Source organism: Empidonax traillii, unplaced genomic scaffold (genome assembly GCF_003031625.1).
Source record: "Empidonax traillii isolate 1590-97213 ecotype Southwest subspecies unplaced genomic scaffold, ASM303162v1 scaffold454:size726355, whole genome shotgun sequence".
Taxonomy (NCBI): Eukaryota; Metazoa; Chordata; class Aves; order Passeriformes; family Tyrannidae; genus Empidonax; species Empidonax traillii.
The window spans coordinates 95,585-112,384 of NW_020955647.1; the positions used below are offsets into that span (position 1 = coordinate 95,585).

The following is a 16,800-nucleotide window of genomic DNA, read 5'->3' on the forward strand; positions in this document are numbered from 1 at the left end:
GTTGTGAAAACACTGGGACATCATCCACGCCAAAACACACCCTGATCTGTACACAGAGACAGATGCATTCTCAGATTTATTTAGTTGAAATGGTTCCTTAATTGTAAGCAATATTTCTGTCATTGTTAGAGTTGCTGTGAGAGTAAGGTCTGGTTTTTGATCCCATGCATACAAGAATATGCTGCTAATCCGAGCATTTATTTCCACTGGCACCCACAGTATAGAGTATAAATTACTCACAGTGACCAGTTTTTTGTCCCACACTTACGCTGTAGGTCCTCATTCTTGAGAAATACGTGGACATTCTTAGCTCTATAAATGGTGGAATCTCGATTTTATGGCATCTATTCATATTACATAAAACAAATTACATACAGACATTTGCAGGATTAAAGCTACAAGATGTAGGCTAAAAATATGCAGTGATTAACTGTATAGCTCTCTCTGCAGATCTGGAATAGATATGACTGTGTTAACTCTGAACCTGCCAGTTCCCACACTCCCAGAGCTGGGATGCAAAAGATCCAGGCACGGATTTTCCCCTCAAGAGAACACTTGGAAGAACACCTGGAAATACCACTGACAGTCGTCTTCTTGGGATATTTTTATGTAGGGTATTTATTTAGTCCCAGTTTACAACTATTTGAACAATTTTCATAACAACAACAAAAAATGGTCATGATTTTGTGCCGGTTGAATAATTTGTCTGTAGGGAAGGGCAACAGAGATTTTTATGTCCCACATAGATGGGAGAAGAGAGAACATCTTCAGTTCCTATGAAGGAAACTGTGGCTCCCCAGCCAAGTGTATCAACTTTAAGCCAGCGAACCTAAAGCTTTAAGCTCCAGGAAATGTGCAAAAAGGCTCTGGTTGATGCAACTCTTGTAGATTTTTAAGGCTCTGACCCCCAGCAATCCATCTCGGAGAAAATGGGTAGCAAAGTGAGGAGGAATAAATTAAAACCCTGCTGTTTTCTGCCTGGGAGGTTAAATTTAGAGGCATTTCTGTGAAGTTCCTTTGGTACCACCTCGGGATCAAGTGGGAATGGGTAGGACTGGGCAGTTCAGTTTGCTGTGTGGCTGCATACTGTGCTCCCCCAGAGCTGGCATTTCTCTCCCGAACGTTTCCAAGGTGACAGCAGCTCAGATATGGAGCTTTCTGGCTTTTAGGCAGGAAGACATGCCAGTGATGGAATCTGCATTTTGGCACCGTGGCTCCTACCAATTACATAAGACTTCTCTGCCCCTATGGATCAGTGTTGGACCGCAAACAGTGGCAAACACTGATTTGTTGGGCTGTAAATAATGGCAAACATCGAGAGGCATCTTCCCAATGACTCATCCCCACAGATGGATGGACAATGAGAGGGGCATTTGCTCTCAGAGCATCTCATGAGGAGTGGCCTGGGATGGCACCAGCTGGGGGTGCGCCCCTGAGATCCCCCCATCTGGGGAAAGCCAACCATCCCAGCCCTGGGATTAGCCCTGGGAATTCCATCCCCAACTGGTTGCACAAAGAAAAGGAAAGGGGGGCAGAGTGTCTGGCTGCACTGAGCTTCATGATTATCAAATGGCACAGGCTGAGGGAGGAACTGGATGTTCTGCACAACATTTGGAAACAGAGAAAAACTGCATTCCTTTAGGTGAGAGGGAAATGAATATTGTGGTTCTCCTGCTGCTGATTAAACAGAGACACACTTGTGTTGGGGCTGTGGGACATTCCCACAGTGCAAGTACAGCACAACCTCTGAAATGAGCTACAGATTCCCACCCTGGGATTGCTACTGATAGTCCCAAATCTCATTTATAAAAATAGGCATATGTGTGTAATTTGTGTATCTGGAGACATTTGGTGATGTTGCCACAACAGTCTTTCATGAGCTGCTTAGGTGGAGTCACGGGAGAGGGAAACTAATTAGCCCTGTGGTACATTTTTTGCCTCAAAATTATATGTGACAATATGACATCTTCATTTTGCTGGCAGCAGAACCACCTGTTCTGTTTAGAAAATGATCTGTTAAGAATCCTGGGTAATGCAGTGCCACTGCAAAATAAATTGAAATAATGTCCTTCTGATACGGTCCCAAAAACCCGAGGTAATAAATGACTGTGAGAACTTGTGACTGAGCATGTTTCTCCTCAATCCCAACAAATTGTGCCCTCCAATAAATTGTTTCATGGCAGCAGTTACAAAGTGCAGATGACTGTGGTCAGGGGAAAACCTGTGACGTGTTGCAGAAGAAAAACACTCGACAGATATTGAAATCTGGGGTTCTGGTCTCAATTAGAGTAAAATGTGCTTCAAAGTTGTGACCTCTGCTTACTACTTGAGTAGGGCAAATACTTCAAAAATTAGTAATTGTTACTCTAGTGGTAATAACAACTAAGGATAATAATGTTTAAATGGCATTTACCTGTAAAGTTGTCCGGATGTGGGTGCAGAACATCAGCTTTTGCCAGCCTGAGCCCAACATTCAAGGTCAGATCACGGGAAGGGTATTTCCATAAAAGCTGGTGCCTGCAGACACAGGGATTGGGAGAGGCAGGAGTTTAGCACAGTGACAAAAAGGCTTAGGGAACATTTAGTATCATGGGCCATCTTTTTAAGACTATTTGACAGTTCTGAGCCAGGAGCTAAAGCTAAAGGAAAGCTTTAATTATTTTCAAGAGGATTAGATGAGAAAGATTTGGGGAGCTTATTTATTTTGTTTTGTTTTGATGTTTTAATAGCAATTTTAATTGTTTCCTAATCTATATCTTAGCAAATTTAATCTGTCATTCACCATAAAGAGCTTGGGATACTCTGCTGAAATTGTAGGAAATTAAATAAATTGTCCATCGTTATTATTGTTTTATCCCCTCTCTTCCCTTTGGCAATGGGAGTTGTTTATTTTGAGGGGCTGTGCATGTATATATGTATCTATATATATATCTGTACCAGCCTATTTTGTTCAAATATGTATTTGTGTACAAAAGTAACTAAACCCAAGGCTGAATGTCCTTCTCCTGTGTCGTGTGGGGATATAATTAAGGTCAGTGTAGATCACACGTAATCCATTTATCTGAGAGAAGTTCCACCCGTATTTTAGGATTGCCAGGGTATTTTCGCTCGTGCCAGTGGTCCCACTTGTGGCGAGGCCTGTCCCTTCAGAGCACAGGTTGATGCCATGATGTGCCCACACCCACACACTCACACACACACGTGTGTCCCCCACACAGTACCAGGGGAGGTTCTTGATGGTGTTACAGAGTCTGCTGAAGACAGAGAAAACTGTTCTTCTTTACTGCTAAATGGGATGACAGCTGTCTGGCCAGAGGAAAGCAGCACCCAGGGATTCTCAGTGTAGGTGTGCAGCCCATTGCAACACCAGCCTTAAAGGTGGGGAAAACCTGAAAAAATCTCCACCGAAAGGATCCCAAAAGTTTATACATGTGTTCTGTTATGCAGAGAGGCAACACGATTCTGTTCTGTGTGTCACCAGGTAAAATTCCACTAAAAACCTCTTCGTTTCCCTCCTCAAATAAAAAAAAAAAAGCAGTTTTCATGCAGCAAATCCAACTCCTCGAGTTTAAATTCGTGTCTTTCCCTCCCTAGCTGCAGGGGTGGCTACGGAAATGGGCAGAGGGAGGAAAAGATCAGGACAAAAATAGCCCCCTCCATCCTTCTCACCCGTTTATGACATGATCTTATTCCTGCTGTATTGCATCTGTGTGTGTTTATTGTGGACATCTTCTCCCCTGGGTCCCACAGGGCCGTTATTTCCCCTCACCCACCACCCCTTAGCTGCCACTTGAAATACTGGTACTAAATAATAATACAGAATTAGGCAGACGAAAAGACAAACCCCTCTGCTTTACCCCCGGTGCCTCCTTTCATTTGCTTAAGGTACCTGCACATTCTTTTTTTTTTTTTCTTTTTTTTTTTCTTTATGAATATAATCTCTTGAAAATGTCTCCTTCGCACGGTTTCCTTTTGTGGGTTGGTTTTAAAATTGTCATTCGAGATTGAACAGCACCAAGAAGCCGAGGAGGCGGAGGAGGAGAGAAGGAAAGAGCGAATATGGAGGAGAAAAGGGAGTTTGACCCTGCAAGTGGAGGCGCACGGCGGGTCCCGAGGAGCCCCAGGAGGGGCCGCGAGTTGGCGAGGCACGGGCGGTGGAAGGTGGACGGTGCCAGCCCGGGACGGAGCGGCGCAAGGGCAGCGTCCCGGTGTAGAGAAGCCCCCGAGGAGCCCACGGGTGCGAGGCAGAAGTTGGTGGCCCCGGGCGTGCCCCTGCCGGCGGTGCCGGCCCGGGACAGCGCGCAAGCGGCGGGGAGGCAGCAGTTTCCCCGGGCACAGCCGCCGGCCGCGTTCCCGCTTTCCCGGAGGGCCGCTGGAAGCCGGGCCGCCGCTGCCGTGCCCGGGTGCCGCCGGGATGTGCCGGGGGGGCGGCGGGGGGCGGCCGTGCCCGCGGTTCTCGTGTGGCTCCGCGTCCCCGAGCGCGCCCGGCCCGGCCGCCCCTGCCCTCGGAGCTCCTCCTGCTCCTCCCTGGCACGATGCGCGCAGGACATGAGTGGCTCCGGAGCACTTTGAGTCGCTCCCACCCCGCTCCGTGGGATTAATCCAGCCTTTCGGAGGTTATTTTCGGCAGGCAGCCTCGCGGGCGGGCAGGGCGGCCGGAGGAAGAGCCCGCGGCAGGGGAGGGATGCGGGAGCAGGGCAGCGGAGCCGGGCGGGACTGAGCCACCCGCAGAGCGGAGCGGAGCGGAGCGGAGCGGGGCTGCCCTGCTCCCCGGGCCGGGCTGCCCGCATGGCTCCCGGGCACTCTGCGGATTGTGGGGGCTGCTGCTGCTGAGCAACCATCCATCGTTCTAAACTCAGCCTCAACTTAGCGCAGCAGGCAAGGATGGCAACGCCACTGGAGCTTTGGAGCTGCCAGGAGAGCCGGGGAACCTGGGTTTTGGTCGCCGCTGTCTAATAAATGGGAGTAAAATGGAACTTCTTACCTGGGTTTTTCCTGCCTTGGTTCTACTGTGCACCCAACAGCACAGGTGTATCAGGTAAGAACACATCTTCTCGTTCTTTCTCAGCCTGGCCTCGGGCAGCCGTTCTCTCTCGGGGTGAGTGGTGCCAGGGCTGGCTGGGGCTGCCGCTCTTGCCCAGGGGTGCTTTGTGCACTCACGGGCCAGGACTGCTCGCAGAGAGTGTGCAGGAGAAAAGGGCTCTCGATTCAAGAGTTTCTTTAATGTGCCTCCTCTGTTTGGTTTTTTTTTTTTCTTTCTTTCTTGGTTTCCTTGCTGAGGGTGCACTTCTGCCAACTGAGCAGCAGTTTCTTGGGGTGATCAAGGGCTGTGTGTTTAACAGGATGCCCCTGGAATGCTTTTCCCGAGGGCACTTACTCTAAATTGGGGGCAATCACTTTTTTGGGAGGCACTGCACACCCCAGCACAGCCTCAGCCCCTCCAGCAGCTCTAGGGGGGCCTGTTTGAACTCGAACCTCTTGCACAAAGCCAGCGGGGTACGAGCTGAGCAGCTCTGCTTGGGGCCTCCACAGGTACCGTTAAAACCCCAAAATGCAGCCATGCCTTTCTGGTGGGTTCATTAAACCTCCCGAACTCAGGATAGCAGGAAGAGGCTGCCAGAGATCTTAGGGGGAAAAGCGTTTGGAGAACACCAAGCATTGCTTAAAATGCCGAATGGTGGAGAAGGACGCCTGTCTGAAGGATGCCTGAGTGCAGCTCAGCCCCGTTCCCTCCGAAGGTGTTAGCTAGGCAACCAGCCACGGGCTCCAGAGATTCTCTCCAGATCTGGAGGCTGGATGTGGAGAGAGCTTGCCATGATTACGCAATGAAAATAGAAGGGGGTGTAAGAAAGAACTTGCTGCATGTAAAAACATGCCCACACCCCCCGGAGCAGAGGGGGCTGTGGCATTTAAGGGGTCTTTCAGCTTCTGCTTGACGGGCATCGCTCGTACCGTCGGAGCAGTGGAAGAGGCAAAGTGGTAGCTGGAGTGAGACTGAACGTTGCTGTCACACTTCTTGGAATTCATCAGGGAGATCTGATTTTTTCACTGGGAAGGAAGAGGATCTTGCTCAGAGGAAGCGTCAAGTCAACTGCTCTTAGTCAGGACTGACACGATGATCTGTCCTGTGACCTTGAGTCTGTTCTGCAGGGTCAGATCCCGACACCCTCATGCTCCAGAGCGATCCAGCATCGCAGAGAAGGCAGAGGAAATGCTGCTCATGGCCAAAGGGCACCCAGACCTTGCCAGTGATTTCAGTGATCCTGTTTCTCCCTCTGCACTTGGGGCAGCACTGAGGCTTTGGGTTGAAAAGCAATGTTTGAGTACAAAAGAGGGAAAACCCAGAATTTTAAAGACGAGTCTTCTCAGCCTCTGTCTTTCGAGGTCTGCTCCCAGGCACAGCCACTGCCAGGATATGTGCAACCCATAATTTGCTGGATACGGTATTTTATATTTGGATTAATTCCCTGGTTACTTGACTTTCTTCCTCCCGTTACACAATAGTGATGAGTTGCTGGTTAAAAATACATCCACTCATGGCAGAGAGTCAGGCAAGGAAAATTCTAACTTCTGAAATTCCAACTGCTCAGTCTGTAGTTTTCCAAATGTGCCAGAGTGTGAGACATTCCATGGTCAAGGGAAGCTGCTCTGTTTGGCACAGCAGTTTTCTGCAGATTCAGGATTTAGTGTGACTGTGGCAGGGCACTGTTTAATCCTGGAAAAGGGGAGTAGCCTTGCTAAGATGTGTAACTGGGCTCAGTTCAATGGAACTAGAGCAACATTTTCCCCTTGCATCAGTAAAAGTATTTTTGGTACGAGATGCTTTTATGGAAAGCAGTGTGGTAATGGGCAAAACTGCCATTTTAAGGCTCTGATTTTGTTTTCTAAATGCAATGTGACTTGCAGTTTTGATGACAGAGGCCATCCAAAGCCCCTGAATTCTCTGCACTGTAAATTGACAGGTGTAAGAAAAACATATTCCCCAAAGCAAGAACAGTTCGGTGATTTTGGAATGCAGTGGTAGGACACAGGACTTCCCAAAGGCAAAAATTACTGTCCTGGTGTGGCAGAGGAGGGAAAGGGGACACACACACAGGGAAATGCTATTCCCTCAGAGCATTTGGGAATATCCTTCCAGGGTGCTTTAGCTGTGTTTGAAGCAATTTCTCTGTCATGTGTGGTTTGACTGAAGGGCATGAGCCAAATTCGACCTCAGTCAGCACATTTTTTCAGGTAAACATTTTTAAAAAGTGGCAATTTTTTGTCTTCTCGAGACAGTGATTAGTGGCAAGAAATCTGCCGCTGGTATGACTGGCAGCTCTCTGGGGCAAAGACTGTGGCTTCCATTATTTTATCAGGGCTTGACATGCTGTGGATGCTGCGAGAAGAAATGTGTCCCAGTGCAGGAGATCATCTGCAGGGAGACACTGGGGGAAACAGTTCTTCATCTGTGTGGGGAAGGAGCACCCTGAGGGCACTTTGGGGGGGCTGTGTCCATACTTTGTAATTCTTTACCGGAACAGATTTTAATTCTCCAACTAAAAACAGGTGTGTCTGTTACATTTAAGACTCTGCTATGTTACATGACACTTCTATACACTTGCATTTAATTGTCCTTCTGCTGTGTGTCTCCCTAAGCCTTTTACTTCTATTCGTGGCAGCAGAGCAGCTTTAACACGTGAATATATGCAAAGGATGGTCCATTTTCTGTAGCTTAAAACACACAGAGAGGCTTTGATGTTCTAGAGGTTGCCATGAATTAAGCCTAATGCCTTTTCAATTACATTTCAAAATACAAAACATATTTACAGCGAGCTTCACTTAAAGTCAGGAATGGCAGATGGGAAGGATACACACACTGCTCTGGGTAATCCTGGAATTTGACAGAGGCCAGATTGTTCTCTGACCTTGCAGGATATTCCTTGTCTTTTCCCCAAGAGAAAGTTTTCCTCAGTGGCAATGACATCTGGGACATTTGCCCCCCGATGCTTTACCTCACAGGAAATGAAATGTTCTCCACCGCAGTCCTTCAGTCAAACTGGTTTTCCCATCTACCAGGATAAACGATTCCTATAACAACTATGTCACAGTCCCCCAAAGAACCAGGTTAGCAGATTTAAAGGAGAACCAGGGGATGCAAAGAGTGCTTTTCCCCATGCCTGTGCTCTGTGTGTTTGGCAGAGGGTCAGTGCACCCTCCCTGCAAGTGTGGCCTCACTCTGTGCCTCACTGGCCACTGCCTTAGGAACGCTGCTGAGCTGGTTGCTCTGCTCCCACAGATTCTGGCACTGCTGGGGAAAATCCTGCCAGTGCCATCCCTGGTGCAGCTCAGAAGGAGATGCATTTCTTTGCTCTGTCGTTTGACATTCATTGCCTGGAGTTGCTTCCCTAAACGATGCCAAGAGCAGCTTTATTAGGGAAAGGAGAACTCCATAGGTTTTCCCAGTTAGTCCATGGGATTTCCTTTCCCCTTTGTCCAATGGACAAGAGAACTCACTGTTCCTTCCATCATCTGAACAGCAGTAACCCATTTTCTGCTGCTAACAATGAGCTCACTTGAAGTTCTCCCAGTGCCTAAATTCCAGATATGAGCAGATGCAAATATATTCCCCAAAATATCTGCTTGGAATGAGACGTGTACAGAGCCAGAGTGTGGGAGAAAACCCATCTCCTTCAGCTTTAGATTTGGGACTGACTTCCAGAGCCACAGGAGCCCACATGAGTGTTGCCATTCAGCCAGAGCTCCCCACGCTGGCCCGGTGCAAACTGAAGATAAGCTCTGGAGGAGCTCTTTCACCCCTTGCATTTGGCAGATCACTCCCCTAATTTTACAAAGCCCCTTTTCTTACCCAAACAAGCCTTACAGCAGCTTATGTGGGGCAGGGAAGTTGCTGAATCAACTCATGGGAGTTTCTTTTCATCTTTCCTGCTTACACTGTGAAAACTTAATCCCTCCCAGTGCATCTTTTCTGGCCTTCCTTTTCTCAGGTACAAGAATGAACGATATTTTAGGCCATACATAATCCCAGATGAGTGAAGCCCTGCCACCAAGGCCTGGGTGTGGGGTGCAGGAGTGCAGAGGAATGGCTCAAAGCAGGGCCCCCAGCAGGGCAAATGTGCCCAGCAAGTTATTTCAGCTGGAATGCTTTAACAGCCCCCCTGGTATTTAAGTGCACATAGCTCCACTAACTTCAGCACGTTTGTCACACTGATGATCTGACCCTAAGGCTTCATTAATAATAGAAATGAGATTTATTTTAATTGTGTCATGGATATTTGAGTAAAACTCCCTCTAGATTGTAATCTGCTTCAGACACATGGCAGGCTACAGCCCACGCTTTCCAACCCCACTCTCAGCATTTTAACTTCTCTGAGCTCCTTAATGCCACTAAAATGGAGCCCTGACAGGGGAGCTGCTGCACACCCAGAGCTTTGTCAAAGCAGATGATCAGGCACACAGGGAGATCACTCCAGGGCACTCACCTTCTGACTCCAGCTCTGTTTGCAAAACACTTCCCGGGAGTGGCGGCAGTTTTAGCAGCAGGAGTTGCAAAGCACCATCTCCTGTTGAAAAGGCAGAGAGATTTTAGGCAGATATTTCAGTTCAGGCGTACTGGAGTCATTTACTCTCATTAGGAAAAGACAGAAAGCACCATTCTTTACCCAGGGAGGGAGCTCAGATGTGTCACTGCTCAGGAACACCATTCCATACCTATGGCTGTGACTTACAATTTACAATTAAGCACATTTTAAAACAAATTTGCCATGGATTAAGAAGCCATCATTTCATTTAAGTAAATACTGACAGTTGGATGACTGAAAGACCAGCACACAGAGAAAAGCAGTCTGATAGAAAGAAGTGTTGATATAGTTGATGAGACCCAATAAAGAAGCAAAGAACCTCTGTCAACATTTGTTATAAATCTTCAAAGCCCTTGTCTAAATCAATTAAGTTATTCCAATTTATGCAGCTGAAAACGTGGCTCTGATCCCTACTCAGAAGAGCTGGAGGAACCTGAGGAGTGGCTGGGACAGTCACCTGAGATGAACACACAGCGCTGTGCTCGTGGCAAGGAACTGTTATAAATGCAGTTTAAAGCAAGGTTTTGCTGGGCAGTACTGAAGTCTCACCGGAGCAGTGTCCCTGTGCCAGGTCACACAGCTCTGACAGCTCCACCAGCGCAGCCCTCAGTGTCTCTGCTGCTCAGAGCTCACATTTGGACACTAATCCCACAACTCCTCCTTACATAATTGGCTCTGTACACGAGACAGTTTTCTGCCCAGGGCAGTCAGGAGTTTTCTGTCAGCCCCCTGTGGGAGGAGGAGTTGGGGACTGCAGGAGGCTCTGCTCCCGTGCTGAGCTGAGTGCCCAGGCCGCTCACCGGGAGCGGGCACAGCTGCATCCCAGCACCCACAGATGCATTCCATGCAAAGTGGCTTGGTTTCCCTCACGTTTTCTCCAAGTTTCTAAATCTATTTTTCCTTTTTTTTTTTTTTTAAGAAAGGAAAAAACTTCTGGAGTTACGTACTCGTAATTCAGCAAGAGGCCCCAGTCTTGCCTGAAGTATGTTTTGCTTTACACAGAAATATCTGAAACGGTTTTCCTACCTATACACAGTATTTTCCCACTAGATTTCCAACACAGCTGATTATTCCATATGTGGTCTCTGGTGTGAGAGAAGTCCCTCTCCCATTTTCTGTGCTTTTGCTGTTTTTTTGTAAACACGGGCAAGTCTCAAAGGACACTTCCCTGCTTTCCCCAGAGCCATGAGTGACATCGGAGACTACATCGGTTCCAACATCGAAATCTCCTGGCTGCCCAACCTGGATGATTTAATGAAAGGCTACGCTCGGAATTTCAGGCCTGGCATTGGAGGTGAGGCTTGGACAACAACGCCTCTTTTGTTCTTACAGTCCCTCTACCCTCTGATGTTCACGTGAACTTCAGCCTTCATGGGATTCAAAGGTTATGAGTAGATTTCACTTGGGTACTGGGAAAAAATGACCATCAACAATTCGGATGATTTTGACAGGAGACAGACTGTACAACAGCAACACAGGCTTCTGATACAGTTCCTAAATCACTGGCATTTAAGTTGAAGGAATTTTGTATTACATTAAAAGGTGGTAATTCCTGCATCTGCTTGAAGTCATGCTGTCTTAAACTAGAAAGTGTGATTTCCAGAAGGGATTCCATAGTTTTCAGTAGCTGTGATTGTATCTCGTGCCCTTTATCTTGAGGTTGGAAATGGAGGTAAAAAAATCAGTAAAAGATTTAAATCTCTTGCTTTAGGGTAGGTTCTACTTGGAGAGTGTACTTTATAATGGAAAACGCTTTTGTGAACTCTCTCTGTCTCTGAAAGAATTGAACTCTTGGGTCATTTATGTGTGTGTAGGTCCTGTGATGATGTCAGTGACCCATTCAACCCTTTTCCCCAGGTCCCCCCGTTAACGTGGCCCTGGCCATCGAGGTAGCCAGCATTGACCACATCTCAGAGGTGAACATGGTACGGTATCCCAGTCTTCAGTTTTGCTCTAAAAAACGTTCAAAGCCCAAAGTTGTGCTGTTCTTTTTTGAGAAATGCACAACTCTTACAGTGTATTCCGTGTAACGCTGATGTTGAAGTGGATTTTGATGGTTTGGGTTTATCCCTGGTGGAACCATGCCAGACATTCAAATGCTCGGGCAGCTCTCTGGCTGACTGAGTATAATAACACTCTTTGCACTGGAAGCAGATAATGTACTTCCAGGCTAATACAGTGATTTTTGGCCAAGCCCCAAGACATCAGCACTGCGTGTGTTCAGCATCACTTCTCACCTGGGATCTCCCCTGTCACAGGAATACACCATGACAGTGTTTCTGCACCAGAGCTGGCGAGACGAGCGCCTGTCGTACAACCACACCAACGAGACTCTGGGCTTAGACAGCAGGTTTGTGGACAAGCTCTGGTTGCCAGATACTTTCATAGTCAATGCCAAGTCTGCCTGGTTCCATGATGTGACTGTGGAAAACAAACTGATCCGGCTGCAGCCAGATGGAGTCATTTTATACAGCATCAGGTGAGTGAGGAAGAGCGAGTGTTCTGTTGGGTGCTGACTCCTGGCACAGACTGTGGAGTAACCACTGTTTTTCTTGCATGGTTTCATAAAGGAGTTGTTAATTCAACATGGAAGAAAATGTCCTGTCAGAGATCCCTTTGCTTTCCCAGGATGACACTGCCATGTTCAGAATGTCCTCCAAGAGTCTCGTGGCTCTTTGGCAAAGATTCTGCTCTCCACTCTCTATTTTCCTTTTCTGTTTTCTATTTCGCTATTTCCAAGGGAACTATGAGCCTGATTTAGGCTCAGCTTCCCCATCTCTCAAGCAGAGAAAGTGTCATTTCCTCACCTTGGAGGAGTGCTGTGGCTGGAACTCAGTAACTGGAGTGGAAGTTAACTGGGTAATGTTCCACAAAATGATCAGTGTGCACCTCTGAAACTGTAAGCCCAAAATTCCCATTAAGGTATTGGTAGGGACCTTGGGTACAGTGAAAGGTGGCAGATGGAATCAGAAAATTCCTTTTCATTGTGAGAAGTAGCTGAAGTGTCCTCTGCCATTAAAGCCACTTGACTTTTCTTTAGTTCCCTGCCTTTGGGTTTCCCACAGACTCAGTAAAGGCAACAGCCATAAGGACTTTGAAAATAATTCCATTCGCTGCTAAAAGGGTTTCAAAGCTTTCCCTTCAGTGTTCTGAGCTCTGTCTGAATGCAGTAACTGGTGTTCACGTTGCCTGAACAGGATCACCTCCACAGTGGCCTGTGACATGGACCTGTCCAAGTACCCCATGGACGAGCAGGAGTGCATGTTGGACCTGGAGAGCTGTAAGTGCTGAGTACCCTGTTTGATTTACCAAACCCTGGCTTTGCTGCCACCTGTGCAGGTGGGACTGGGAGCCTGGAGGGAGCTGGGACAGCTCTGCTGTGGGCAGTGCAATGTCAGGGGTGCCTTGAGATCCAGAACAATCAGCAATCCCCTCAGTGCCTATGCTGGGCATTACACAGTGGGCATTTCAATACCAGATCAGCTCTGGCCCAATCCAAACTCTAGGATTTAATGTAGAGATGATGAACAACGAGCAGTGCTGTTACAAATGTCTGGAGCTCCGTGCTTGCTGTCAAACCTTGTGCAGCTGTGACAGTCACTGGCATTACTGAGGTTTGCATCAAATCCGGGGAGAACAAGCAGAGAAGCCCACAGGCAAAATCTGATGTGCTATTTTTTTCTTTATAAGAAAAAGGAAAAAGGAAGAATTCCCTGCTTTTAATGAAAGCCACTGTGACTAACCTTTACATAGCTGTTCAGCTTGCCTTGGCATTCCTGTATCTGTGACACAGAAATCCATCAGAATGCTGCCTGGATTGGCTTCCTTCCTTTGGACTCACAAAGCAGGCTGAAGAATGAGTTTATATTTTGCCCAGCCTGTAGTCTATCTATGATCAGCATGTAAATCCCACCAGCATTAACACTTCTGAATGAAAACCACCACTGACACAAGCAGGGCCACCCAGCCTGTGGCAACGAATCTGGATTTTAGATCAAGGGGCCTGAGGGCTCCAGAGATTTGGGAGCAGCAGTTTTTGAGCAGATCCCTGTGCCTGTTAGTGCCAGTTTCTCTTTTTTAGCACTGACTTTGTTTTCTAGGCAATTAGGCACGACACCACTTTATCCTGGCAAAAACAGCCATCTCCAGTTTTCCTCATGTAATCACCAAGTGCAGAGGCAGCACGTCCCTGGTGTCCTGCACCACCCCCAGGCAGAACTGTCCAGGCTGAATGCAGCATGTTTGCAGTGGGTCTGATGGAAATCAGCCCTGCAGAGGAGTTACTGTGAGTTCTCTAAGCTCTTCATTTGTGCCTCGACCTCGGTGTTTACTCGGCTTCCTTTTGGCAGATGGCTACTCCTCGGAGGACATCGTGTACCACTGGTCAGAGAACCAGGAGGAGATCCACGGGCTGGACAAGCTGCAGCTCGCCCAGTTCACCATCACCAACTACCAGTTCACTACAGAAATTATGAACTTCAAATCTGGTAACAGCATCTCTCCTCAGTTCAGGGGCAGTATCTGGCTTTTCCCAGCACAGAGAAACCTCCTGTATCTATGACAGAAAATGCTTCTTCTTAAGTAACTAATTTAAGAACCTGTCAGGTGTCTGGTGAGAGTTTTCTTCAGCTTACACTTGTGAAAAGCCTCCAGGTAGCCACTGTAGCACGGTGTGTCCTTAAGCTCTCCCTGCCTGGCAAAATACTGTGTGGAGTAGCCAGACAGCACTTGACAAAACACACTTGAGGTATAGCTCCCATTTTCTTGACCTAATTTGCGACTTCAGATCGAGAAAAATTTCCATTAGCCCTGATGTTATGAAGCTGATGACGTACAGTCAGATCAGGCTAATTCACCCAGTAGAAGTCACTGGTGTGTACGTCTATCACTGGGCTTATTGCAATGTTTGTACAAGATTGGAGTCATTTCTTTCCTGCTGATTTTTCATCCTCTTTCATGTATTCAGATTCTCATTTATGCTGCACATCTCCTCTAAGCTCTTTTTTTTTGAGTTTGAAATTAACTTGGCCTTTTAAAAAATCTAAATTTAGTATCTGGAGGACTTTCTACAGCAGATGATAAGACAGTACACATTTTGAAGCAATACTGTTATTTGAGAAGACTCATGATTTTATTTTCAGATCTGGCATTGATATGACCTGAGACAAATCATTTGACCTATTCTTAGCTGGTGAAGCTGCAGCACCTCGTGCAGGGCTTATGGAGACTGATGGAACACCACCCAGGAAAGCTGCTTGTGATCCCTGTCCAGAAGATGTCAGAGCTCTGTGTCATTACAGAAATGTCATTTTGAGTGTCAGTCTGACTGTCATTCACGCACCCAGGGTCTTCTCTGCCTGCTCTTTTTTCCAGCAGGGCAGTTTCCCAGGCTCAGCCTCCACTTCCAGCTGCGGCGGAATCGAGGAGTTTACATCATCCAGTCCTACGTCCCCTCCATCCTCCTGGTGGCCATGTCGTGGGTGTCCTTCTGGATCAGCCAGTCGGCTGTGCCTGCCAGGGTGTCCTTAGGTAAAGCAGGTGCTGAGGGGGACTGGCAGGGAAGGCAGTGCTGGGGGTGGAATTCTGCTCTCTGATAATCCCCGCTCTCCATGAAGGTGCGTTTGTGACCGCTCTGTTTTACTCCTGCAGAAGAGATGGTCCTTTGGAAGGCTCCCCTCCTGTTTTAATTTCTGTCCTGTTATCAGAGCAGCTGCCTCAGGAAAGAGCAGCAAATAACCACCTAAAGAGGGTTAAAAGCAGTAATGACTGCGAGGCAGATCTATGAAAGAATTCATTTGAAGGAATTGGGACAGTGGCAAAAAAAAAAATATTCCTGGAGCTTGTGGATCCGTTTGGCTGAGGAAGGGTTGCCAGCCCAGATGCAAAAGTGTTGGAGGGTTAAGTCTTTGGGCCTGGTTTGCCCTGATTTAGAACAAACCCAAGGAGAACTTGTTCAAAGCTGCCTTACACAAATGCAGCTTTTTCCAAGCTTCTCTGCTTTGAAAATCAGGAGCCACAGTATTTGTACTGTGAAAACATCCTCAGCTTCAGATTGGTAGCAAAAATCTCCAGGTGCAATAGATCAGCAAATCCACTCTGTGCCCTGCTCCCTGCAGGAATAACCACTGTGCTCACCATGACCACGCTGATGGTGAGTGCCCGCTCGTCCCTGCCTCGAGCCTCTGCCATCAAGGCGCTGGACGTTTACTTCTGGATCTGCTACGTGTTCGTGTTCGCGGCGCTGGTGGAGTACGCCTTCGCTCACTTCAACGCCGACTACATGAAGAAGCAGAAGAACAAGCTCAAGGCGAGGAGGCAGAGTGCAGAGGTCAGTGAGGGGCCAGGGAGTGAGTGTGGCAGAGCAGAGCCCCTGCAGCTGCCTTTGCCCTGTGCTCCCCCGGGGAATCTCAGTGCCTGAGGCCTTTCACTGCATCCAGATCGCTGTGATGCTGCTGATTTCTTACCTAGGTCTTCGAGTTTTGCAGAAAAATAAACCTTTCAGGAGAGGCAGAAACTCTCTCATTGTCCTCTTTCCCTTGCAGATCAACGTGAAGAACGCCATCGTTCTGTTCTCCCTGTCCATAGCCGGGGTGAGCCAGGAACTGGCCATTTCCAACAGGCAGCACCGAATTCCCCGGGGCCTGCCTGGATCCTACGGCACCATAGAAATAGAAACTGGAGAGACCAAGCAGCGGCAAGGCATGAAACTGGATAAAAAGACTGGCCTGAAGTCGCTGTTCAAGCCCATCGACGCCGACACCATCGACATTTACGCCAGGGCCGTGTTCCCAGCGGCCTTCGCGGCTGTCAACGTCATATACTGGGTGGCCTACACGATGTGAGACCCCAACAGCGACGGCCAGGCCAGAGCTACACACGGAGCACCATCCCAGTGACACAGCCCTGCTGACACTGAACCCAGCCATCCCTTCTCCCAGGATCTCCCCAGCGAGCTCCAGACACTTCTGAAGCCGAGCAAGCCCTGCTGTGGACTGCCAGGAAAAGCAGCAGTGGGGTGCTGATCTGATTTGATGCAGTAAGGACTGTGCTGTGCCAGCCCCCTCCTTCCTGGCACACCCTGAGACAAGCTTTCATATGTACATATTTGTAGCAAAAGTTTAACTCTTAAGTGACCATGGTTTTCCTCCCCTTTAAGGGTTGATCAGTAACGAAGATTTGGCTTTTGACACTCAGATAATTTCCTTTTTTGTAATGAAAG

At 47.9% G+C, this 16,800-nt stretch overlaps 2 protein-coding genes across 4 annotated transcripts in view; one reads left to right on the top strand and one right to left on the bottom strand.

Annotated features, from left to right (window-relative positions):
• Positions 1 to 9,980, bottom strand: part of CFAP74 (cilia and flagella associated protein 74) — a 42,551-nt gene extending 32,571 nt beyond the window's left edge. The window contains 5 exon segments of the mRNA XM_027895279.1: positions 2,414 to 2,520; positions 3,408 to 3,515; positions 9,483 to 9,560; positions 9,663 to 9,723; positions 9,806 to 9,980. Of these exon segments, the coding sequence (XP_027751080.1) occupies positions 2,414 to 2,473 (60 nt within the window). The 5' untranslated portion in view covers positions 2,474 to 2,520; positions 3,408 to 3,515; positions 9,483 to 9,560; positions 9,663 to 9,723; positions 9,806 to 9,980.
• On the top strand, positions 4,626 to 16,431 carry GABRD (gamma-aminobutyric acid type A receptor delta subunit). 3 transcript variants are annotated; one of them, XM_027895269.1, is made up of 9 exons: positions 4,626 to 5,038; positions 10,763 to 10,875; positions 11,439 to 11,506; positions 11,840 to 12,060; positions 12,779 to 12,861; positions 13,931 to 14,068; positions 14,955 to 15,110; positions 15,698 to 15,909; positions 16,124 to 16,431. In XM_027895269.1, the coding sequence occupies exons 1-9, from the start codon at positions 4,971 to 4,973 to the stop codon at positions 16,421 to 16,423; spliced, it is 1,359 nt and encodes a 452-aa protein (XP_027751070.1). In that variant the 5' UTR covers positions 4,626 to 4,970; the 3' UTR covers positions 16,424 to 16,431. The 3 variants fall into 3 exon arrangements, with proteins under 3 accessions (XP_027751070.1, XP_027751071.1, XP_027751072.1); XM_027895270.1 differs by having other exon boundaries at positions 4,628 to 5,038; positions 14,958 to 15,110; XM_027895271.1 differs by lacking the exon at positions 4,626 to 5,038 and having other exon boundaries at positions 10,784 to 10,875; positions 11,396 to 11,506.
• Positions 16,432 to 16,800: the final 369 nt, after the last annotated feature.